This window comes from Teleopsis dalmanni, chromosome 2 (assembly GCF_002237135.1).
Source record: "Teleopsis dalmanni isolate 2A chromosome 2, ASM223713v2, whole genome shotgun sequence".
NCBI classification, from domain to species: domain Eukaryota; kingdom Metazoa; phylum Arthropoda; class Insecta; order Diptera; family Diopsidae; genus Teleopsis; species Teleopsis dalmanni.
Genome location: NC_051847.1, coordinates 49016852 through 49044028, shown reverse-complemented (window position 1 = coordinate 49044028; position 27177 = coordinate 49016852). Strand labels below are relative to the sequence as shown.

General features: G+C 29.1%; 2 protein-coding genes across 3 annotated transcripts in view; both read right to left on the bottom strand.

Moving 5' to 3' along the window:
• The window catches only part of LOC119677515, a gene marked incomplete at its 3' end in the record, with an annotated part of 83641 nt that overhangs the window by 30419 nt on the left and 26045 nt on the right, over positions 1–27177 (bottom strand).
• Positions 11178–12252, bottom strand: LOC119677517 (endonuclease G, mitochondrial-like). Its single transcript, XM_038088894.1, has 2 exons — positions 12061–12252; positions 11178–12004 (listed from the first exon to the last, which is right to left on the bottom strand). The coding sequence occupies exons 1-2, from the start codon at positions 12220–12222 to the stop codon at positions 11210–11212; spliced, it is 957 nt and encodes a 318-aa protein (XP_037944822.1). The 5' UTR covers positions 12223–12252; the 3' UTR covers positions 11178–11209.

Here is a 27177-nt window from a genome sequence, read left to right as displayed (position 1 = left end):
TTTTCAATTGTTTTAATATGATACCTCAGTCTTGAGTGATCTGTCAAGAACCCGTTGAGAATTCTATTAACTTCTCTATTAAGTGTTGCGAGTATTATTAGAGCGTATTAGAGATTCCATTATGGAGACTAATTAATTTCTTAGCCTATGTTTGACCTTTAGAGTTTGTTTAATAGCTTTAAAATAGGTAGTCTTCCCGAGATCTGAATTTGTTCATAATATATCTTCTTTTATGAGTACTGAGTACAAAGTACTGAATAAGCTGTCAAAGCATTCATGCTAAAATATGATTAATATGAGGTGAGTTTTTCATCAGTAAATAATACTAATCATGACGCCTAATGCAATTTATTTATCACGCATATGCTTTATCATTATTAACTGAATTATGAAGTCAAGCCCTGAAATTATTTACGAAAACTGACAGATTTACAACACCGCGTTATCGAGTATCGGAATGGTTACAGGCACCTCGGGGAAGTATGCAGATCTGAGGTCAATTATTGCTTAGTCTGATGAAGTAATAAACAATAATCAAGACAAGCTGTAGAGAGGGGTTTTGAAGAAACCTCGCAGTTAATATAGGATAAAAGTGCTCAAGTGCACCGACTCAACTAGCTTGAACAGAATATATATATAATTAACATTATATGAAAAAAATGTATTAAAATTATTTTATTTATTTCTAAATTCAATTCAAAAATTTTTATTCTATATCTATTAAATTTAAATTAAATTAAAATTTAAATTTATATATAAATTTAAAAACTACCAATATTTAAAACCATTACTCGAAGTAACTTTTTAAAGTAAAGTTAAATTAAGTTAAAGTTAACTCGTTGTTCATATTTTATTTGAAACTTGAAGATATTTTTTTTTATTAAATTATTAGTAAAGAAATGATATGATATATATTAAATTTCAGTGAAACATTATTAACATCATGTCAGTCAATGTATTGTCATTCAATAAGATTTTAAAATGCACACAACCATCCATGTAAGGCATCGCATAGAGTTGCCTTCACTTGTGTGCCACGTCAAAGTAATTCAGTCAGATTTTATAACATGGAATGAACTTAACAGAAATCGTTATCCTTAACGTAAACAACATAAAATAAGGATAATAATGTAACGAATATTTGCGTCACATATACTCGTACTTGCGAACATGCTCAAGTCCTGCCACAGAGAAAGTACACAATGCTTCGTATTTTGTCAGTACCAATGGAATTTACATCTTTTGTTAGGAATTTCAAGTATGTATCTTGTAACATGTATGCTATATCCGAGTTTAAACATTATTGCACACACACACATATATGGACTAAATAAATCGGCGTAAGTAGGTAGGGTGATATGCGGTTATCATTTACTATACGAGTACGGCAAAGGAATAGCAACAAATATATATAATCAAATGAGCGAAACTGTATCAATTTTTTTTCTGTTTAGTTTATTTAACAAAAGGATTACATTTTTTAAGTAAATTTTCCTTTTTTTTGCACTTGTAAAAGCCTGCTCTTAATATTATCAGATGGCAGATGGATGCATGACATTGAGGGCGGGAATTTCATTTCATTCAAGTGGTATTTAATGTCAATTGAAAGGTATATTTTCAACTGAAATAAATTTTTATTTGCGTTTCTAATTGGTGGCATTTAAGAGTTTTCACTTAAGATGTGTAGTCTGAAGTGATTTGGGATTATTTTTATTGTATTTGAGGGATATCATTTTCATTCTTCAAATAATTGATTAAATACCTTTTCAAAGATAAACGAATTTAGCATCAGATTCTCTTCACAATTGAAATAATTTTCCTTTTTTTGCATCTAAACTTTGAGATGTTTCATTTGATTTGCTCCATTGAAAGCTGACAGCTGCATATTCCTTTCTGTCAAAATTATTAAATTTATCTCAAGCATTACGATAAATACTTGTATATATAAAAGCAATTATGATATTTAATAAATATTTGCAAGTTCTTATGCATGAATTATGTTTTCTAGACGCAATTGAAGCTGTACACTAGTTATGAACTAATTTAAAATGATTTAATAGTCAATTAATGTAAACTACTTAAAATAAGCTGCATCAATGTATAAAAGCATGTGATATGTTTAATATCACATATATCCGTATGACACATATACATCACAATCAGTCATACTCATATTTTAAACAAATGTTAACATGCAAAATCTGGATTAATTAATATCAAACCAGGTTAGGTTAAGGAGTGAGAGACAAAATTTGTTTAGTACTTCTAAGCGCTTGTAATATTTCAATATATAGACTCTTTACTAAATAAATGCAGCACAAATTTTTGTAATTTTATCTTGAAGTAGTAGATAATTAACTAATTAATTTGCAATTACTTTGAAGTTTTTGATAATATTGTTTTCATATAATACGAACATTTTTTTTAATAACACATTGGAATACAGTAAGCCAGAATGTAAATGTAAAGGGCTGAAATAATGATAAAATTCGTAAACTCGTATTGAAAAATAAAATTTTTCCAATAGGAATTAAAAACTACACACCTAATCTACAACTATTCGGAATTTTGGTTAGAGATACACATAACATTGTGAGTCAGATTTTAACAACGCTTGAGACAACAGCAGAAAATAATCTAGGTTTTAGGATATACATATATATATATATATTACTCACTTCTAGTGAGTAATTGTCAAAAGTGAGAAAATCGTTCGAGAAAACGAAGTGAAAAAGTTACATAAACGAGCCACAGATGAATTAGAGAACGATGCATGGGAATATAGTTATCATTGTTAATCGGGCACGAACATTAACTGACGCTACATCTTTCTATAGTCACTGAAAGATTTCTCTAACTACAGCTATATCCAGTAAAGTCTTAATACTTTCTATATTGTTTAACCATTTGGAATTTTGAAACAATTCTTAGCGGAAAATTCTTCTCCTACAATGCATAAGAGGGGACATTCGTCCAAGGGTGTATAGAGATTTTTCTTTATTTTCTATACGTTGCTTGCATTTGTCGGTTTTTTGGTAGTTATAATGGCCTTGAGGTAACTTCCTTAGCTAATTCGGCTGCCACTTAAATCCGGTATGTTTAGATTTAGTAGGTATTTGTTTTTTTTTTGTCAGAGAAGAACAGTTTGCTTTTACAGCGTGATCCTCTTGCTCGTAGACCATTTGTAGTTGGCTTTACGCATATAATCCAGTTTTGCTAGACTTTTGAAGTTAACACCTAAAATTGGTTTCAATTTTGAGCCAGCTTCCTCAGCTCATTCGGTTGCCACTTCATACGCACGGATATAAGAATCAAATTGAGTTCAACTGCACGTAAGTTATCCACCCGCGTTCTATCCAATCCGGTCTAATTGCTACCAAACAGGACAACAACTTGTTTGTTTGAAAAAGTTCTATTTGGCCTTCGTAGCTCTCAACGTGATAATCGAAGGTACGAGCTTCTTGGGTTATTGAAGTCAGTATACGAAAACGGTTGTGTGTCTTATTTTAATTAATTATTAACTTGTGTAATATCACATAGGTTAGAATCTGGCTAATTTAAAAAAAATGAAAAAGAGAAACTGTAGCTACATGGACCAACTCGAAATAAGTATCACCAGAAATGTCCTTTTAAGACTTACAAAAATAATAATTAATCTAAAGCAATGGTTGTTATAGGTAAAGTTATACACATTTCATTTATTCCTGTTTATCAGCTATTAAGTCTGCTTAGAATTGTATCCATAATGCCATAATATTCTACTTATGTTACAGGTTACAAGATTTATCTATCTACAATCCGTTATTCCAAATATAAATAGATTGGATATCTACATTTGGAAAAGAAAAATGTTGTTATATGTAACGCATCGAAAATAATTGTTACTCTATTAATAGGAATGAACGGGGTACTAGCTTCCGACGGAGCAGAGCACTGCAACCAGATTGATCTTTTGTGCAACTCTATTAATAAGTTAATAACTTATTCTTTATTACTTAGTTAATAATATGATTATTACAATAACTTCCTTGTACACATTTTATTAATAATAACATAATTTTTATCAATACTTAAGATAGCTTCTGTACAATAATAAATATTAATACTGAATTTACTAATTAAAGATAGTGGAAGCTATAATAATCTAATAGAGAAAACTCTTACAACTGTGTTTAATTAAATTAATTTTTAATGAAATTAAAAAAAAAAGTAAAGAACGTAATTAAAGACAATACATAATTTTCTATTGGATTAAAAATAAATGATTTTCCATCAACGATTTTGTCTATGATTCATTTGCCTTGCATACGCTTATGCAGTCTTCTGCGCGTTACTCATACGCCACGTAGTGCGCAATTTTTCTTCTGCACCAATTTATCTAAATAATAAAGATTTATGCTTTTTATAAATTGTAATAAAAATGAGAATTTGTTTACCCAACTTTAGCGTTCTTACAGAGTTTTTCATGTTTTATTCTGATACAAATTTTATGAATACAGCAGTAAATTTATATTTGCTAGGGTTTTATAGCTCCGAATTTAATATGAATTTTTATTATTATTTTGTGTGAGTTTTAGCTTGTTATGCGGGCTGTAAAAGTAAACTATATTCAGCTGAAACATAAAACTTAGCTAAAGATGATGGTGAAGTATTTCTCTTTTCAATATACAATAAAAGAGATTACACAAGGGAGTTTATTAATGGTTTATGATAATACATATATATATAAAATAATTTTATTTTGATGTGTATTATAAGTTTTGAAATTTCTTTAATTAATTTAATTGAAATAATTATATATAAGTTTTCATTTTGCACTACTTAACTACTACTATCTTTGTTATTATATTTTTAATACACACGTATGTATATAAATATATTAAATTTAACTACGCTTACTTACTTAGCTACTTTGCTTACATTACAGCTAAAATGCTTAAATTTATTTGATATAAAAACGTTTTTGCTGAATATGAAAGCGAGGTTCAAATTACTTTTCCAAAGTGTAACTACATGCAAGCATATGTTTCAATGGTCCCAGCGCCGCAATGATCATTAATCTTGGAGGTTTCATTTTTTTATTTTTGATTTTTATATTAAATAAGCATCTTTTGTCAGCATCTTCTTTTACGGCTTGTATTCTGAGGGGTAGTGCGATGGTGTGGTGCCTTGTAGTATCATTAATTTAATATAAATGATGCGCTGTCATTTTACCACAATGTCCAAGGTAAAAATGAATGAATGCGTGCAATTCACTTTCTTTGCTTTTCGCTTATATCCAGTATCTATGATAAATTTATTTACTTTTCCTGCTTATAATTAACTTGAAAGTAGTTGGCATACAAAAACATAATAGGAAATTAAATGTCAACAGCCTCAAGCAAATCGAGGGAATATGTTTGCGTTTCTTTATTATGAAACCGAAACCAAAATATTAAATCTATTTTGGTTATAAATTTGCTTTCAGTAGTGCACTCAGAAAAAGGACTAATTTATGCATAATGAAATGGTTAAGAAATGAAAATAATTTATAAAAAAAAAATTATGTTATTAAAATATAAAATATACAAGGATAATAAAAAAAGGTTTCATTCAATCAAATTTTTTAATAGTTTGCATTATGTTTTCAGTGGAAATTTTTAATTTAATTTAACTGATATGTTTGGATAGTTAAAAACAAAAGTCCAGTTAATATGATGAATTATATTACTATTAATGTATAAAAATATGTAACATAAATTTTTTGTTATATATGTTATATACATTTTGTATAACATTATATAAAAATATAAAAAATATATATAAGGTTTATGCACTGATGATGGTCTACGAAGTAGACCGAAATATCTATAATTAAAATAATTTTTTAATTTTTTTAATAAAAATTCTATGTAACTTAATATTTAACACTGTTTAGGTAAAAAGCGTAATTTTTTATTTTAGGTATAAAAACATTTTCATTAAGTGATGTGTTAAATAAACGACCTAAGCCCGGTTAAAAATATAAAAACTAAATATATAACTTTATATAAGACCGCTGCCTTTCCTCATTGTGCACGATATTAGTATGAAGAAAATATTTGAGGATTTGAGAATTTGTCCAACCATTCAAATGCATGCAGCATTTGTAGTCCTGTAATGTTTAGAGTATATGGATGATATATTTTACACTAATTAATTCGGGCATACTAAGTTACTGTCCTTGATATACAATTTTCAATGGACTAATTTTTTTAAAACAATTGAACTTATAAGCAGGTGCAAATTCTTTAATGATGAAATTCGAAGTGATAAACATAATGACAAAAGTCAACAATTCAACTACCTGGTAACGATATTATATACATTTATACATTAATAATGTATGGCGAACACATAATATATCACAACCTATAATATAGCAAAATTTTAACACCTGAATAAAAGCAAATACAATGTAAAGTCAGGAATCATGTGAATCTATTAAAGATGTTACCACAAAATGGTAGAATTTTGTCAATCATTGTCTGATAGAAATATGGGGTATATTTCGGCTTAATACGATAAGCAATAATGAATACCTAAAACTATAGTTAGTACGCCGGTTCAAATAGAAATAAAAAATAAAAACAGTTATTACACTTAGCCAATAAGCAGGTGAAAATAGAAATAAAAAATAAAAAACCGCTAATACCCAATAAAGTGATTCAAACAGAAATAAGAGGTAGAGGTAATTAATAGCTATTTCATATAGAATTAAAGGACAGACAATGGCATTGAAAAGAAAAAAAAATATTAAAAAAAATGGCACTGTAACCAAACCCAACAAGAGAAAGAATCTCACTGTATAAATCACAAAGATCATAACAGTAACCCAGACTACTTGGTGGTACCTGAGACGAATGAACGAACTTGTTTATAAACTTATTTATAATCATAATTTTATATAATAATAATGCATGTGTGTGATTCAGATCTGGCAGCACTGTCACCTATAGCTGTCAAACACCAGCAAAACGGACAGAGAGGGAGTTAGTAGAAGAAGATTTGTGAAAACGTAAAGACATGTCTATGCATGCAGTGTGAGTCGTTAAAGTAAAGAAGTGAATTTTGTTAAAATAGTATTTTTCAATTGGTCAACTTTACAAAGTTCTCCAAATCTTCATATACTAAACTTCTATTTGAGAGTATAAAGGATTGTAATTTTGTATATTTTTATTATTACTACAATTTTTCTATATATTTGTAAAATATTATAGTTCTACAATCAACTTTAGAAAAACTAAATCCTATGTACCTACAGAATGGAAAATACTGGCTAGATTTCAATTATTTAATATTCCATATATATATTGATATGAGATACATAAACATTCATAAAGAATAGATAACAACTAACTAATACAGATTAAACTTACATTAAAGCAATTAAACTATCCGATATCAGTTATATATGTTATATTAGCAACAAAATTCCATGCTTGTAATATTTAAAAATGGTCCATGGATCGGGGGACATAGATTTGTGTCCAAGTTCAGAGACAAATAGTAAATGATCACAACAGTCGCATATGCAAGAGGAGGTGGGTTTGAGTTTTAAATGCTCCTTATAATAATTTAAACGATTTTATACAAGATATGTCTAATTTTTTTTTAACTAAGTTTAAATTTTAAATTAGTTTTCGAAAACTTCTCTTTATGATAAGTCTTTGTTGTGATGGATTATAACCTAAAATAATCATTCTCTTCTATTTTAACAATTAATTATTGTATTTGTATTATCGATGATCTGCTAATTTAATACGTGTAATAGTATTTTGCGACATATTCCATATAATAAATAGTTCAATCCTTCCTTAGTTCAATGAATAGAATTTAATATGCAATGCAGTTTTTGTCGTAATCCAATAATAATTCCTATCGCTAATAAATTTTAAAATTTTAAACTGCACTGTAATAATTACAATTTAAATTTAAATTTTCCCTTAATGACCATAATAAATCACTCACTCATGAATGCGGGTAAAAACAAACCAATTTTCAAAATTCCTTAAAAGGACTTAACATAAAATGTCAATTTTCAAATATTTGATTATTTTCACATATTAATTTGCCAAGTTGAACTTAAATCGCATTCCCAGCGCTATTTCCGAGCTGAATCAGCATTTTAACACTATTAAGATGTCATTTGCAGATAAAACTTTCTGCTTTCTGTATTTCACATTCAGCACTAAGTGCTTGAATGGCTGATTGGGTATCCTGTGCCATGTTCCGAACAGAGCAGAAATCTTAGGTAGACTCATAAGGCAGAGCATTAAGTTCGGTTGGAATACAATGTAGACTTTTATGGCGCACACGGTCGTTTCTTGGGTTGTTAAGCAAACGTAACGATATTCCGAGGTAAAATCACATATGACTTTCTAGTGTGTTTAAGATGAGTTCAAAAAAAAAAAAAAATAATAAAACAAAAGCAAAAAGAAAAAGAAAAACCTTTATAGTTTCAAATGAAATAAAATAAAGTTAAGATTACAAATAAAATTTTGTGAACCTTTTTAAAATTTCTTCTGATTTTATATACCAAATATTGACTATCTAAAACATATATAAAGATTAACTTTAACTTTTATTAAAGTGTAGCAAGAATGACAAGATTAGTGACTTTTATAGAAGAATTTAATGCTTAGAAGGTGTTTGAATGATTCAATGATTTTATAATTTTACTGCAGTAAAAAATTTTTTTTATTCCATTGTATATATAAATTTTCTTTTTTTTTTTTTTGCAGAAACTACTACCATTTCTATACTATTCTTCTTGCTTGATGGAACATTTTTAATTATAGCTCGGAAACTAATTGTACTTCCCCCAATAAAATTGCTCTATTTTCTATTGCCGCCATTGCAATAGAAGACACATAATCGTGTCCTTCCAGTTTCTCGGTTTCAACAATGACTTCTTTTAAGTCATTTTCTATTTATTTTTTTAATATCTTTTGTATTTACTACTTATCTCGATTTTGTTGCTGTAAATTGCTTAGTTTCCACTTGAATGGGTCCCTTTTTTAATTTAATTCAATATAAGTTTTTTCTTTTGATTTCAGGTTCAATTGCAATTGTAATTTAATTTCATTCCCTATTTATTTTTTAATTTTTATTTCTACAATTTTTAATGAAGGTCCGTAATCTTTAGTTTCCAGTATTGCTATTATGTTTTAAAAATAGAATGTTTAATTAAAAGAATACTATGTGGTATAAAAAGACTTTAAGGTTACTCGAAACAGTGATGATATGAATAACACTAAAATATAGACAAGGCAAGTAGTAATGAGAGTAGTCGTTATAATTTTTGTGTATTAGTGTAGCGTTTAAATATGTAAATGTAGTACAATTTATGACTTTTGCTTTAATATAAATATAAACCATAAATTTTGTATATTGGAGTAATAAGTCAATACATAAAATAAGTCTAATATGCAGTATTTGATAGTGATAGACTAGCAGTTTATAGAGAAAAACAGATAATGGTGTCAATCTAATCGATTATAGGAAAACTTTATCTTAAGGTTTTAAGTTATTATCTGATAAAATCTGATAAAAACTATTTAGAGCAATAAAATAATAAATAGTATTTATGATGTCACTCTAACATACGTAAGTTTAAAGTTGTAAGAACCCATAGTCATGGAATAAAAAGGAATAATACTAGAAATAAAAATATAGTTTTGAACCAGAATACTTAATCGCTGCACGAGAACGAAGTTGCTCAGAGGGCAACCAAGAAAGCGATGGAAAGACAATGTGCGGCAGGACTTAGAAGAACTGAACATAAGAAATTGGAAAACAAAAGCAAAAAACAGAGAAGAATGGAAGACTGTTGTTAAACAGACTTAGGTTCTACATGGACAGTATAGTCATGGATGATGATGAAGACTAAATTGTTTCAACTCTGAAAGTGATCCATTTCAGTGGTATGAGAATTCAATGAATCAGTTATTTGATTTGCTTTGTTTTTTAATACAAAATATAGTTCGGTTCATGGTAAAGAACTCAGAATTTTATATAAAAATGAGTTTGTTTTTTTTCACAATAGTTTGGTTCTGTGCCTCAAACAGGTTTGGTAAACTGCTACTAAACTTTTTTTATTTTTTTTCTTATATTTAATTTTTTATGTTTTTGTTATAGAGAAATTTCAAGTAATAGTGAATTGTAATAACAACATTTTTATAAACTTTTAATTAATTGAATTCTGGGCTGACCATACAGCTGTTTCGAGTATTGCCAAATACTCATCATCAATGGTCTGAGAATTATTTTTTGAATTAATTTGTAAATATAATTATAGGTTAGATTAATAAAATAAATTAAAATTTTAAAATAAAATAAAATAAAATAAAAAATTTAATGAATATGGTAAATAACACTTTCATGATAAATATATTAATTTATCATATCGAAATCGAGGTAAAGTTCCCCGAACCCAAATAAATACTACTAATTGAAATAAAAATACTGAAAATATAAGTACCACAGGTTGAAGTCGTACCCTATCAAGTTTAAAGCTCAGTGTGGGGGTTGAGAAAAATAGTCACTAAAATAGTTGCTAACGTCACAAACTCACTTCCGAGTTTCAAGTTAAGATATATGCTTCAAAACTAAGTACCAGAACTAAAGCAACATATATACATATATATGCATCGTAAATGTATATACGGTTCTTCAACTACCTTCTCAGTTCATCAGCTTTAAAATCTTCAAATTTTTTAAATTAAATCTTTAAATTGCTATTGAGAGCTTTAAGCTAATCAAAAGCTTATCAAAAATGATCTCACATGTACGATAGCTCATGAATGATATGACGACTGACTAGCCAAGATTGCGTAGTGCAGGCAATATACTATATTCACGGGTGCTGAAACATTTAGCGGAGTTAATTATAGTTTCACAAAGAAGATATTACTCTAGATATACATAGTTGATACCTATGTATCAAGTATTTAATTATTTTAGTAGCTATGTATCTAAACCTGTGTTATATGAAAAAGTAATAACCATTTAAAGTGCGTGATTAGATACATTATAGATGAAATAATCGTTAATATGCATGCTTTTCTTCAGGGGTTGTACTGTAATATACTTAAGTATTTATCACCGAAACTTAAAGATATATTGTACGTATCAGGTACCAAAAAGATACTATATAATTGCAAGCAATGAAACTTTTTAGACCTGGTTTTTATTGAAACGTTTTATATAACTCATGAACAGTTTTAAAATTAGTACCGAAAAACTCACAACGTCTTATACCTTTAAAAAATTGTAGACCAGAATTTCGTTCGATAACCTTAATATCACTGAGAAAACCACGAATATCAATATCGCTGTCTATTGGTGCATTTGGCATTACGTATGCTTCCATATACGGACTACCACCAGGTAGTTTTGATTCCACAGTAATAACTTTAAAAAAGTGTGTTGGAACAGCTATAGTTTTTGGTCCGATTACCTGATACTCTACACAATACTTATTAGACGGTTTCTCTTTTGGCATATAAAGTGGTCCAGTGCAAACATATACAGAATTATAACGTTCAGTTAGCTCACGAATATATATTTCTAATTTATTCCAGGCATCGCGATTAAATCCTCTTCCCACTTGCGGTGCAATATTGGTTAAATAAAACGTTTCATTACAATGCATTTGTTGACATTTATGATTGCCAGCTGCAGCCAAATGACCACGATCAAATCCAGAACATGAATAATCAGTTGTATCTGTACGAAAATTTGATGGTACACTCATGTCGGGTAGATAGTGTGCATAACGCCTCCTAACACCGGCATTATTTCTAAGGCAGTTTGCAGTTAAATGTTCGTATACCCAATGTGCAACACGATTTCTACGATCATAGGAGAGTACAAAATCGGAATAAAGACGCACATCATCCATACTAGGAAAACCATATTTCATGATCTGTTGCATACGTGTTGGTTCCTCATATTCATCTTCGTTGATTCCGAAAAATCGAAACTTATAAAAGTCATTGTAAATATTATTAGGAAATGAATCAAAATTAATTTACTCACAGAGTCATATAGTTTGGAGCGCATGAAAAACGCGTATGGATCATTTTGTATGACTTTTTGTAAGTTTCTCAATACGTCGACGTGTTGGCAATAGGCTCCAAATAGGAAGAATGTTGTAGCTGTTACTATGACTGCACTGGCAAAAATTAATTTTGATACCATAATATTGTACTACATAATTTTTTTTATTGAAGTTTCTGACAATTAAAAAATGGATAGTTTTCAAAATAATTTAAACTGAGTTTTAAATAAACCAAACATTTGCAAGTAAACGAAAAAGTTGTTCATATATTTAAATAATATGGAATGTTTGAATGGCCTGTAAGCTGAGAGGATTATATACACATAAGTACACATCCTTATCCTATAGAATCGTATTTTATTCGATTTTATTTGCAATGATTTTACTTTTCTGTGCGATGCTTGTAGTTGTGGCTTCCAACAAGGATAACTTCGTAAAATCGAATAATGGTCAGCGATTCGAAAAATCTTAAATAAGTAGAATTGATAATAAAGATTTATGGTGCAGGTTTTTTAAAAATGCTTTAAAAATAACAAGCTTACAGTGGTGATGTGGTGTTTTGCATCTTCCATTGGAAGCTTTCAGTGCAGAGGTTTCTTAATTCTTTTGCTGCAATCTCAATGTAATATTGTGATACTTTAATAGATGCTTGTGCCTTTGCAATGTATGCAATGCTTTGTACGTAAAACGTTTCGATATGACAGTAAGTATGGCAAGTAGCAAATAAAGCACCTTAACTTGGAAGCTATTTAAATTATTTAATATTTTGATTAATTATAGTTGCAACGTTTAACATAAATTTATGGCTTTCGATTGGTAAGATAACGGAACTTTTTTTTCTAAATCATCTTAATAGGAAACAATATTTTCTATCTATTGATGCTGTCAATAATAAATATTGTGAGCAGTGCAGTGTATTGTATAATACAATATTTGTACTCAGTGTTTTATTGCGTTTCGGCCATTTGAGATATTAACATCTATCAGAAAAGTATCTACAAATCTAAAAGACATAATTTTTTCCAGCGCTAAGGCTGCTATTCCCACATTTTGGAACTATAGTACAAACTCAAAACTTAACTAAGGTTACGAATTATCCATATTATTTATCTGGGTCTAGATGTACCGAATATATACGGATATGAAAGTGTGGACGAGATAGCAAAGTATGGAGAAAAAACATTCTCAGCAAGGCAGCAAATACTGATCTCATTAAATGGTCCAAAACATACCCAGTATTATTTTCTAACAGTTTCAAAATAATAATTAGAATGTATGGCGATAATCTATATAAACATGGTCCAGCTTTACCAAGTATTAAGCACGAAAATCTTACTGGGCTAAGATCACAGTAGTCCAGCACTTAAAATTGAGGCGATGTTGATAGCTTATTGGTTGAAAAACTGGTTATCCCTATAATCAAAAATGTCAGTAAAGCAGGAAAGAATTGAAGAAAAACTATTATTGAATTAATAAATTCTTTTGATGAAAGTAAAATCGAATTTGCCAAATTCTTATAGAAATATACTGAAAATAACGCTCGAAAATCAAAAACTTTATTTTAATTATTGAAATGGCCAGTACTGTTTGCTTGCAAATGCCCAGTACTTATAAAGTTAAGACAATCCACTAGAGATATCTACGAACTAATAAGCTTGGCGGTCATACCATACCGCCAAGCTTATTCAGTTCGGTTTTCAGAAAAATACTTCTATTATTAATACGAACTAATGAACCTGGCGGAAAAGACACATAGAGATCTTCAGAGAAATACCTCTTTAAACAATCTGAAATGATAATTTTATGGACATTCCACACATAAATCTTCATAAAAGTATCTTTTTCACCAATACTATAGACTTGTTTTAAAACTTAGATTTTAGTGCTCCGATGTGTGGTCTCACAAAAGTCCATAAAACTCGGATAGAAGTGCAAGGTTTGTCACTAAGCATTAAAACCAATCTATAAGATACATGTATACATAATCTTCTGTTATAATAATGTATAACTACATTTTTTGGAGAAATCAGATAGTCTCAATTTGTGGTACACTAAATACTGTTAATACCACCAAATGCATTCTTTATTTGTTGTTAATTTGAATACTTTAACTCATCAATTATTCAGAGTTAATATTATATGTTTTTAATATATTAATTTAAAATAACTATATTAATTATATATACAAAATGTATAATATTTTATGTTAAGTGGCAAGTTCTCTTTAATACAACATTTAATAATATTTACACAATTTTAATTAATATTAAAAATTCAGTGAGAAACCTAATATAAAATTGCTTAATAACGTAAAATATAGATTACAATAATTACTTTTCAATAAATTAAAATTAATTTTAATTACAAAAATTTTTATCACTGAAATCGCCTTATGAAGCCTTAGAATTTTCCTCTGACGCAATATTTTCAATGGAGGAGTAATATATTACAATATATTTTCGATTATACATCACATTGTCATATTGTAGTCAATCGATAAGCATAGTTATCACCCACAGAAGACAAAAACTTAATGTTGAAGAATTTTGGCGCCCATTGACTACTACTGTATCCGATGCGTTCCTCCATTCCCTTTTTCTTCCTTACACTGCAAATGCAATGATTCTTCTTTGAAATATATGCACAATAAAAAGATTTGGTAATGGCTTATATTTTTCTCTTCTGTTCCATTAAATTGAGAACGAAATGAAGATAAAAGAAGTTTTGTTATAAAAAATTTTAAATAAGTGAGTTTCTTTTATTCCATGTCTATTTATTACTATGCAGCTCTAGTTGTATTTGGTTATACACTCCTGACTATAACTAACTTAGACACAATAAACATCAAATTCAAGGAAAATGTTTTTATCTTAGTTTTTTTTTGGATTATAGAAGGAGTATGGTGTGAAAATTTAATTTTGTTAATATTTTATACTTATTTACCTAATTAAAAAACCTTTACTTAAAACTTATTTTTATAAAAGTTTACTAATCAAAATTAGTATCATTGAAAGTGTTTGCTCTATTAAATAAATTTCTTACTGAATAAAGTGACAAAAAAAAATTATATCTGTCTATCTACAAAATTAATTAGTCCTATTGAATAATAATATTTAGTTAAACTATCACATTTCCAATCATAAATAACAATTAAAACCACAAAGCAAACTCATTCCCATCATTGTCTGCAATACATGATGAGAAAATAAAAAAGGCTTCACTATCAACGTTTCACACACTTCTGCACACAAAAATTAATGCCAAGACTACGAAGCAGAAGAAATGTGAACAGATAGCTTCTAACTACTCGGAAAGGTAAATAAATAGACGTGTGTTATTAGGGTTTACGGAAGGATAGAGAAAACCTATTAATGCGTTAAATGTTTTGGACTACAATATGTACTCGACTACCATACACAAGCATGGTTACTAAGGTAGATATGTGAACAATCTTGCCAAAGACATAACCATGAGTGAAAATGTCCTTGCTCAACTTATGAGGCCATTAAAGGTAAATGTATTCTAGCACACGTTACAAGAGATACAAATGTAAATACAAACAAAATATTCCAAAGCCGACAATAGATGCAAAAAACAAAAAAAAACATCCTAAACTAAAACCTGAAAGGCATGAACAGAACAGCACAATGAAGAATGGAAGATGGAAGATGGCTTACTGTGCTCATCTACTAGGCACATTGATAAGAAATAACAGATAAAGTTTCCTGAAGGTAATTGCAGAAACATAATAAATTGTTATCATTTACAAACGCTACGAAAATATTTTTATACAAAGTTAATGCTTTTGTGTGCGTATTAATAAATTTTTATATCCACGCATGTATCATCATAAATGAGTTAATTATTTGTTCTATTACAGAATTTACCATAAGCCCAAAGGAAAACCTGGAAGTCAAGAGTTTAATTGAACTTTGTTAGGGAATACAAAACATAAGTCACGATACTCATATCCGCACGTTTCATTCCTAGAGGTAATTACTTTCGAAGATATGGAAAGTTCAGCTTTTCAGCTTTAAGAAAAAAGTCTTAAGGATTAATTGCATTTTTTTTTTCTGCTTAAGTTTTATATGAAATTTTTTTGGAGAGCAAAATATTTTATACGAAGATGTTTTTATATTAAATGCATTTTTTTATTTGAAGTGGAGGAAGGAACAAATACTCCTCAATTAACTAAGAAAACAGTTTTAAGTCCCAAAATCCTCGTTATAATGGGTAGAAGATGATTAAGCTAGAACCAGCCAGATTTATATTTATAAAGGCAAGTGATTGGCCAATGCTAATGCTAGAGATATCGATGATATCTCACTTAAAGAAGAGATATTTATGGTAATGAATGACATAAAAATCTTAGTTAGTTGAAGTGGAGGGAGGAACGAATCATCCTCAATTAACTAAGAAAGCCGTTTTGAGTCCACAAATTCTCGCAATAATGGGTAGCAGAAGGTCAAGCTAGAACTAGTTGCATTTATTTATAAAGCCGAGAGTGTGGCCAATGCTAATGCTGGAGATATCGCTGATATCTTGTTTAAAGAAGGGAGACTCCGAAAACTTTAGCCTAGTTCTGGCAAAGCCTAGACATAAGCACAACAGGTGTGCTGGTGTCATTTCTTCATGAGCTGGTAGATACGTATTGCAGGCAATACTACAGGGTAGACTGAGCCAAGCTCCATGCCACCCTATGGTTCAGTGCGCTGTAAAGACAGATATTAATCTAGATACGTCTGATTTACTTCTGTGTATCAATTTAGAGGATCTACATTGTTAAACTATACTAACCATTAAAATTAAGTTTAATTGTTGATAACCTTTTAACTCAAAATGAAGAATTCCATTTAGATTCAAATATGAGTTTGAAGCCTTCTCTAAATTCATCCTAAGATCAAACAGTCACAAGTCAATACGTATTCTTAGTTAGGAAATAATTTTAATTTTTTATTTCTTAGATCCTAGTTTCTTAATTCTATGCATTGTTTACTAAAGAGTTTAAGTGAAAATTATTTTCTGTACTGAATTTGTATTTAATTACATGTTATTAGTTATTTTATGGTACTTTCATTTACTGAAGTTCTATTTTGACGTCTCAGAAATATTTTTCAGGAACTAGGTTACTTGTATTGATTACTTTTGAATTTATTCCATTTTTAAACTTTAAAATAGCTTGTGAGCCACGCTTTCGACTTTTGCTTTGCTTTGGATTTTTATACAAATATATCCACTTTTAAATTTATTCCATATTTTAAACTTAAAAATGGCCCGTAGGCCATGCTTTGGACAGCGCTGTTTTAAAGAATTAATTCTATGTGAAAATAAATTGAATGTCCTTAAAATTAAATTATAGCATACTTTTTGGCTTTCGCAAAATATTAATCCACTTCAAAGTTAAAACATGTTTAAAAATATTTAAATTTTTGTATTGTTGATCTGTGTTTAAGTAGCTATATTACGGTTATAATCTCGATAACAATTATTCACAATAATTTAACTTAATTTATTTGTGATATTTTATTAAATATTTAAAACTAAAATAAGCTCATAGTGTTGTTATGAGTAAGGATGTGCAATTTTATTTTAATTACGCTTATAATTTTACATTTAATTCAGATTTACTTTGGTTTTAAGAGAAGTTCATTATCTTGAAAATAGCTTTTCCGCTTTAAATCATAAAAATATATAATAAAAAATTGCAAAAATTGTTGAAGCGCAAATGAAATGAAAATAAAAATTATAAAAATAAAATTAAAATGAATTGAAATAATTTTGTTGAATTCAGTTTTTCATTTGTTTTGATTGGCAATATTTTTACGCTAATTAGTTTTGAGAAAAAAATATTATTTTTGATTACTTTGTTGTCAATGTCTCTGTGATTCCTCATAGATTCATTATATATCTGCATTGCAATGTTCAATATTTATTTTTAATGGCTCCACTTTTAATTTTATTGAGAAATAAAAAATATTTACTTCTTTTTTGCAACTGTTTTATATCATAAATTATTTTTGATTTTTCATATCTTGGCAACTTCTTAAGCAGACAATAAGCGGGCAAGTTGGGATATGCCTGTCTTGCCATCGATATCGTCACCAACGTACAAATCTCATAAGAAAGAACTTATTAGGAACACATTATATTCGCGCGCTTGAATGAACAAAAGGGAAAAGTGGCGGCAGAAGTGGAAGTGGGCGCACAATTGAGAAATGTGAGAAACAGAAAAAATAATCATAAATAAATATGCTAAGGAGTGTCTACCGAAGAAAGGATGTAGACGAAATAGACCCTTGTTTGCCTACACAACGGAAAATGCGTATTAAATCATGCACACAAATTGATGTTGTTACATCGAGCTAGGATATTGAAGGATAATAATGCCGTATGATGATTCAATGCTTAAGGAAACATATTAAAAAATAAAAAAATAATATATAAAAATATATAGGATAAAATTTTATTAATAAAAGTCGTAAAGGAAAATATGCGTTGTATTGGAAAATTTCTTTCAAGATAATAATAAAATTCAATGGCTTTGCAATGCTATCAGTGCTTTCAATGCCCCTTGATTTGCTTCTATTAGTGAAGCTGCAAGTTTTTTATGTTGGCATTTGCTATATGATAGCTCACATCATTAATGTTTAAACTAAATTGTTATTAAATAATATTAACCCACCACAAATTAAGCCGCAAATCTCATTGGTAATAAAAGAAAAGTTTTTTTAAACTTTTATATGTATTAAAATTCGATTTTTATTATCTTGATTGTGTTTCCGCTTGATTTGTTGTTATGATGTTGTTCCGCTTGATATTTGATTAAAAAAAATATTCTCTTTAAAAATGTTTAAGGCAAATATGATACACACTTGATACGAAATCTTATGGTTTCATACCAATTGACACTTTTCACTATACTTCACTATACTTATCGAATATTATGCAAAGTCAACCATTGAAGCCAGCTGAAGTTGTTGCAGTGCAAACATGCTTCGAGATTGTGTGCACTAAGTTTTTTAAACGCACTTAATTCAAGTAGTTCGCTCTTACCACTGCCACTTGTAATCAAACTCTATCATGAGATAAGTGTAGGCACTAACACTAAGCACTTTTCCATTCCTGCATATCAGTTCCATTCACTTTTACAACTTGCAACTCAAATCACTGTAATCCTGCAGATACTGGCGTGTATCTTAAGCATCACAGAAACAATGTTATAATATCAGCACAAAAGATAAAGTAGCAAACGTCAAACTATGTCAAGCTCACTTTGATATAGTAAACAGCATTTGCAAGACGCATATCTTTATGTCAGCTCAGTGGGTTCGTATCCAGTATGTAGGCTTACCGGTTGGTGTGAGGCTCCTTCTGTGGTCGCATGTGTTTGCGTGTGAAAATTTAATTGTCCTGTCATCATTTTCTATGCTTTACTCCTTCTACGGATGCTAGCAACACACTCGTAAGATACTTAACTTAATTACTATTATTTATGCTTTCCTTGGCCTATTTTGAGTTTTTGTCATTCTTTAAATTTTTGCTTCATCACACATCTTGTGTGCATCACTTATTTGAAGAAGTACTGCAGCTGCTTCTAAGTATGTTTTTCAACTTTGTGCTTTAAGGTCCTTTTAAAGTTAGGATATTTATTCAGATGTATAAATTTTTGCGAGGCAAATATTAATCTGATAATTATATGAATTAAGTTTTTGTTGCTGTAGATTTTAGATTAAATATTTGACACATATTTGACTTTCATTAACTGTTAATGTAAACACATATAAAATTAAATGAAAAAACTTTTCAATAGATTATGAAATAAATCAAACAAAAGTTTGAATAAAAAACCTTTACTGAATTACTTCCGATCGCAGTTTTAAAAATTTAGCTTATAAATAAATATTTTAGAAAAAAATTAACAAAAGTTTCTAAATTTTTAAATGAAGTAAAATCACAATAACACGAAAAGAAAATAATTTTTTTATAAAACTATATTATAAGTATACCATTGCCCAGGTTTACTATGTTCTTCTGCATTTATATTGCTATCGTTGAAGAAATCTTCCTAAGTTAACATAATAAAACAATTTAAAATAAGAGCTAATATAATAGGATTAGTTATAAATTAAATGGTATATCTCTGTTCGAAACTTCAGAAGACACTGTACATTTAGGACTTATACTGGCTAACCCGGATATATTACTACTATTGATAAACTAAATATCGTTGCAAGTTAAGTTGAAAGAAAGATTGAGGACATTGCTTAAGAAACCCATCAAAACCAATCTGGATATATTAATACCATTAATAAATTATATATATAGTTTATATTGTTTTAAGATATCAGACCTTATTTAATTTAATGATAGATACTGTATCTTTCGGATTTAAACGCTGTCCCTTAAGAAACCCTCTTAAGCTAGCCAGAATATATTAAATTTATAGATAAAATAAATAATATTTCTTTGTTTAAAACTTCAGACGTTATTAAGTTTAACAAAACACTAACCATTAGATTTTATATTGCTACTGCTTAAGAAACCTTCCAAGACTGGCCTGAATATATTAGGACTATTTAAAAATCAAATAGTATTTTTTAATTCAAGACTTCAGGCCTCAATTAGTTTATTGAAAGACTAATGGAAGTATTGTACCTTTGGGACTTATACTGGTATCGCTTATGAAACCCCTTAAAGCCAATTTGGATATATTAAGGCTACAAATAAATTAAATAGTTTATCTTCTTTTAAGATATCAGACCTTATTTAGTTTAATGAAAGACCAATGAAGAAACTGTACCTTTTAGATTTATAATACCGCATCTTAAGAAACCTTTCTAAGCTAGCCTAGATATATTAAGAGTATTGCCAAAATAATTAATATATCTTGGTCCAAGACTTTAGTCTTAGAGACTAATACTGCTTTTGCTTAAAAAATCTTTTAAGGTAGATCTGAATATATTAGAGCTATTTACAAATCAAATAGTATATCTGAATTTAAGACTTCAGACCTCATTTAGTTTAATGAAAGACTAAAGGAGATATATTATTCATTTTCTGAAGATTACAGGATCAGTTAAATTAAATATCTTGCTTAATATATTACAGAATCTGTATATGTCTAGGTTTCACTATTACATTTTTATAAGGTGATAACTGATAAAAGTTTGTCTACCTAGATGTAGTGGAAGTGTATAGAGTGGAACTAGTATACAGTATTCCAGAAAGGCCGACACACTTAGGCACCAAAAATTTTATATATTGTGACAATTTATGTGAGTAAAATATATATTTTAACAAATCTCTTTTTTGGACCCAGAAACTATTCATTAAAATTGTCATTTTAATGGAACACCTCCGGTGGAAAGAGCAGATGATTAACAATATGCAGCACTTTTTATTACCAACTGCCCAACGATATGAAGGCACTTCTTACAACCAACTACCAAAGGATATAAAGACTTCTTAGTACCAATTGCCCAAAGATATGAAGGTACTTGGTACTGCTTACTGCCCAACGATATGAGGGGAAATTCTAACTACCAACTGGTGACAATAAGCCACTGATGTGGTTCGTACTAAGTACTTTGACTAAGTACTTTAAGGATTGAACCAATTGTGTGTACTTTCGTAGAACTAATTGAAACGTATTCATTTTAAACTGAATATTTATTAAATGTTAGAAATCTGTACTACCATAAGAGTACCGTAACAATTATAATAAGAGTATTTAAGCTGTTTAAGCAGTTACTTTAACATTCTTTATAGATGGAAAAATGAAAAAAAATAATAATAAAATCAACAATAACTGGAAGAGTAATCATAAGGAGACATATATGTATAAAAATAATATATCAGAAATTAACAACCACGTGCGCCATCATCTCCATTTGCCAAAATTAATGTGCGCCATTTTTATTAAAAACTTTGGCAATTTTGGCGCGCGAAATGTTTGCTGTGGCTGTTGTTGTTGTTTTTTTTATTTATCTGGTTTTTCTTGTGTTTTGTTGTTGGAAAATAAATACTATAATTTTGCGGTACCGTTTGCTGTAATTTTGAAACCACTAACGCATTACATTAGGTTTGACTATCCTATCCACACTTTCCAAACCCTCTAGATGGCAGCTTTGGTTCGCTCTGGCCTGGGCCATTGTCTGATGCTAATTGCTAGCATCAATTCTTTTTTTTTTTTGTTTGGTTGGTAATATTCCTGTTTAGTATTCGCTTAATTTTTTGCTAAAATTTTTGTATTTTCTGTACTCTGCTGGTTTCGGTTTGGGCTTTCTGTCGATTAACAATAATTGGCTTTCATGGCGTATACGTAACTTGTGTTTTGTATTTGCAAAATTTGTTTATATGGGCAATTTATGTTTTTCTGCTTGTTTGGTGTGTATCCGAGTTTGTTGGTTTAATGTTCGTGACATTATTTATGTTCATGAGCATATCTCGACCGGAAGTTGGCTAGACTGATTGCGTTCCCAGAGAATGCGGCGCGTACGCTATTTTTCAGTTAAAGTTTGTTTGATGTTGTGATATATGATACAAATGTTGAGATAAATTGAATGCAAATAGAAGTGTTTAGAGACCTTTTGCATTTATGATTTTCGAGCACAATTTGTGCAAGTGCTCTTTATGCTTAAATTTAAGTATTCAAATTACAGAGATGTGGTCAAAAAATTGATTTATTGAAATTTTTGGCAATATATTATATATTTAACTAATATATGTACTAAGTTTACTACATACTACAATAAATAATATTTTGTTTTATTACAAAAAATAAAAAAAAATAAACTTTGAATAACAAAAAGAAGTTTTCTTATGCAGTAGGTAGGTAGTATGTCCGCCCTATCCCTTATTTTTTTCTAACAATATATTGACTATCAAGAAAGTGGTAAATTGACCATGAAATTGAAGGTAAACTCCTTATATTTTAGAAATATATATTCATTTTTATTTCAGAATTCTATGTAAAATATATTTGGAAAATAATCACAGACATATTTGGTTACGACACTATTTTAATTTTTTTCAATTGCGTTCTTTTACAGAATAGCTTCTAAAAATGTGAAGTTATAATTTTTGATTGACGTCACTTATTACTTTATGAAATAATAATCTAAAAAGTAAAGTGTAATGGATAGGTATAGTACTCTAAATACAGAGGTAGATACATCAAGCGATAGAAGTTCTACAATCTTCATTTATCAAGAAAGTCTCTCTGATTTTAATTCTTTGCAATTTTAGATTGATGTTTTTTTAATCAGTTGTAAAGAATGTAACCTGAAGTATCATCTATGTTTAAGTAAATCTGGTAGTCTTTTTTCTCGCACAGGTACATCTTTTTAAGATGAGGTAGTCAAAAAACCTACCGATAACCTTACCGTCTTACCGTTCTTATAGAAGCGATGCAGCTTTTTTAGACTGGTGTGATTTAAATAAAAGCCGAATAATGTGTCTATAAGTCTCATCCGCGTTAAAGGGGAAGTGATATACTGTTTTCTCTAACACATCTATCCTGTTAAAAAAAGTTTGTTAAATAAACTGCTGATAAACTGCGTTATGTAGCCATAGCGACGAACCACCTTTGAAACCTGTCGGGTACATGAAAATGTCTTGATTTTTTATGAAAGTGCCATTTTATAAGTGTCTTGATTTTTTATCATACATCGAAAACCCTTCTTATTTTATTAAATTGTAGTATGCTTGGAAATGTTTGGATTTGAGCCAAGTTAATAATAAGAAAATTAAATTCAATATTTTACTATAAAGGCTCACAACAATCTTTTATTAGAAATATCGTCAAATTTCTAAATAACTAATTATTACAAAATATTATATATTATTATCCTTGTGTACATGAAAAAAGAATTGTTAAATGCTTGTAATAAAACTTTTTAAATGCAAGATAATTTAAAGAAATGAGGTTGTATATCTGTACCAAGAGGCTTCATAAGCAAAAACTTATTGCTCATATACGTTTTGTAAATATTCTCATGATATCCTTAAGTGTCAAATGTATTATTTTATATTGGCCATAATATAAAAGCTCCCACACATGCCGTCTTGGCTCATATATCACTTAAAATAGGACTCACATTAAGTTTTTCCATTACGTCTCACAAAAATAATTACTTTTGTCTTCTTATTTTTTGGCTAATATTGCCACAAACAAGCCAAAAAATAAGAAAAATATAAATGAAAAATATATAAAAATAATCATAAAGGACACATTTAAGTATCCTAAAGATAGTAAGAGAAGACCATTTTAAAAATGTGTTCAGCCTGAAAGTATACTTCGCTAAGCGTAAATGTTTTTGGCTTGAAATACAATTTTGAAGAATAAATATTTTTTATACATTTTTGGTTGTCTTTTTTTATTTTATTTTGAGGCGTTAAATAAAGGACCTTTGGGTCAAGTTAACGATGTAGAAAGAGTGATGAAGTAAGTGGTTAACAAAATGTGTGTAAAATGGAGAACAAAGTAACATAATGCGAACAAGTTGGCTTGCTGTGCTCGGCTGTGCCTTACAAGGTATCTTACAGATATAATAATTTTAATGAGAATGGCGGTGAGATGTTCACAGCATGGACCATGTGATTTAATGTTGCACGGTTGATAATAAAGTTTAATGCAGTTGGTAGCAAACGTAAGCAGATTTGCTATCGCTCTTAGAAGGAAAGTAGCAGATACTTTATTTTAAAAAGTATAACTATCTACTATGCTAGCGATAGCAGGTAAGGTTATAGTGCATTTGAAGTAAATGTTGAAAGCATAATTGGTTAATGAAGGCAATTGAAATTCTTGTAGAATTACCCTAGTAAGAGTTGAAATCTTAAGTGAACAACTAGTTCAAACAGACTTCACTTAATTTTTGTAGTGTTGGTAGAACACTAACGGTACGTTATTGAATTATATATGCAGCTTATGTGTTTTTATTCGGAATATGAATATAGTTCTATACAAATTCAGTGAACTATTCATTTTAGCTTGGAAAAATGAAATAGTTAAATTAAAGTACTATTTTGTTGTAAATATAGTTCCAAAATGATGTTTTGTTATAAAGAATAATCTATCTTATAGTCTTATGAGTTATTACCACAATTACTTACTTACTAAGTTAGTCCCTACAGGCGTGAGTCGTCGTTCGCCGTGTCCAGTAGCCTCCGCTAGCCAACCCGAGCAGTGACTTGCTATTGCTTGTTGTTAGTACAAACACTTTATACCGTTGGTCACCTGGCTCTTCCACCAAAGATGCGGAAACGTTTTTTACTATATATGATAAAACATAATCAAACACCTTTCTGGCCTCATTTATTTGTACAAATCCACTAAGTTTTATGCACTTAATTATTAACATCCCGAAATGGCTCATCGTGTCATTCATTTCGATACTCGTTGGCAACGCGTAAGATACCATAGAACTTCTGAAAAATTCTTCTTTTGAATTTTCCTAACGTCTTCCCATCACTGCTTGTAATTATCATTCACACATAGTTTACATGTTATTAATCTTTACAATAGATATTACTATTATGTGTAAAGATCATACATATAACTGTACTCTATGGGTCATGTAGCAGTACTGCATCCTTTTAATTTTTAATGACTTGTCGTCACATCGTGGTTGTTAACATTTAAAACGATGAATGATTAGAAGTTGCCTGTATGAGTATGATCGCTTGCGTACCTTCAGAAAAAAGTCTAGTAGTGATAAATCAGATAACGTTGGAGCTCAGTTCACATCACCAAACTGTACATATACATGCCAGAGAAATTATAATAAATGTCAAAATAACATATGTTATCTAACTTGTGACTTTTTGCGTCGTCGTGGTACACCTTTTCAAGTTTAAGGTATGATCGAAAATACGTATATAAAAATTTTAATTGAACTTATTTTTACTTATAGTTGTGAGTCTGGATACTGAAGTGTGATATCGCACAACTTCTCATATATGAAACGCAGGATCATAAAAAAAGGACATAGCTTTAAGGTAATTATCTCAGATCGAAATCTCAATTATACGGAGATAGAAAGAATAAAAAAAACCGAATGCGTTACACGAATATAAGTACATTAAATCCCAGCATATAGAAGAGTTAAACCACTTAAAAATTAAAACCAATTAAAAATACAAAAGGTGGTTTTAAAAAAAGAGAGTTTGATGAATTTAGTGATTTGAAAGCGTTAGAAATTTCATTATTGGAGAATGGCAGGTTAATGAAGAGAAAGACAAAAGTTGTTGACGAAATACTTGTACACACTAGATTGTTAAGTTAAGATTAATAAAAAAAGGCTTTAATTCAAATGCAATATCTGTTTAAAATCGATTTACTGTGTCTCATAAAAACTATTGAAGACTTCAGTCATTCGTCATATAATCAGTTTACACTTAATTTGTGTTAATTCAAAAAACAGAACTATCTCGGTATTTAATTTATGTCCTCAGTATGAAATTAATTAAAATGTTTAGTCGATTTACTGCTCACACAATTTCATTGACGCCAGGAAGAGTGAGTCAATGTCGTTAACATTCCTGCAAGTGTTATTTACTTTTCAAATCGAAAAGAAAACAACATCATCCCTTTCCCGTATTTCCCGGTACTATATTCAAAGCAATAATATTTTTAATTATTTTCTATAAAGACCTTTCATTGCATTTATGAGAACGTCAACGTTAAATTTACGTTTTTCTTTTATGTGCACAAGAGGAAAAGTCACGAGTTATGTTGATGTTATCCTTTCAACGTTTTGGAAACATTTTTTAATAAAAGAATTACGAAAAACGACATTTAAAGTTAAATAAAAGTGAAAATGTAGGAGAAATATAGATTTTAATAGCTCTATGAAGTGAAATGGAATGCTAAATATATGTACGAGTATCAACTAATAGAGGAGAGAAAGTATATTTATGTTCCTTAATATGTGCATCACAAGATAAAATTCAAATTGTTAAATATCTCTTTAAATTTTAATTATTTTTATTATTTGTAATATTATATTCTATCCCTTTTATATTGATGTGGGAGAAGAATCATATAAATACGCAATATAGACAAGACAGCAGTGTCTTTCAGCTAGAAGTAATAG

What these genes read in the sequence shown, in the direction of transcription:
- LOC119677517 (XM_038088894.1), bottom strand. Translation starts at nt 12,222, where the DNA reads ATGGTATCAAAATTAATTTTTGCCAGTGCAGTCATAGTAACAGCTACA. An exon ending in GCTCCAAACTATATGACTCT is followed by an intron (nt 12,005 to 12,060) that starts GTGAGTAAATTA and finishes GACTTTTATAAG; the next exon opens with TTTCGATTTTTCGGAATCAA.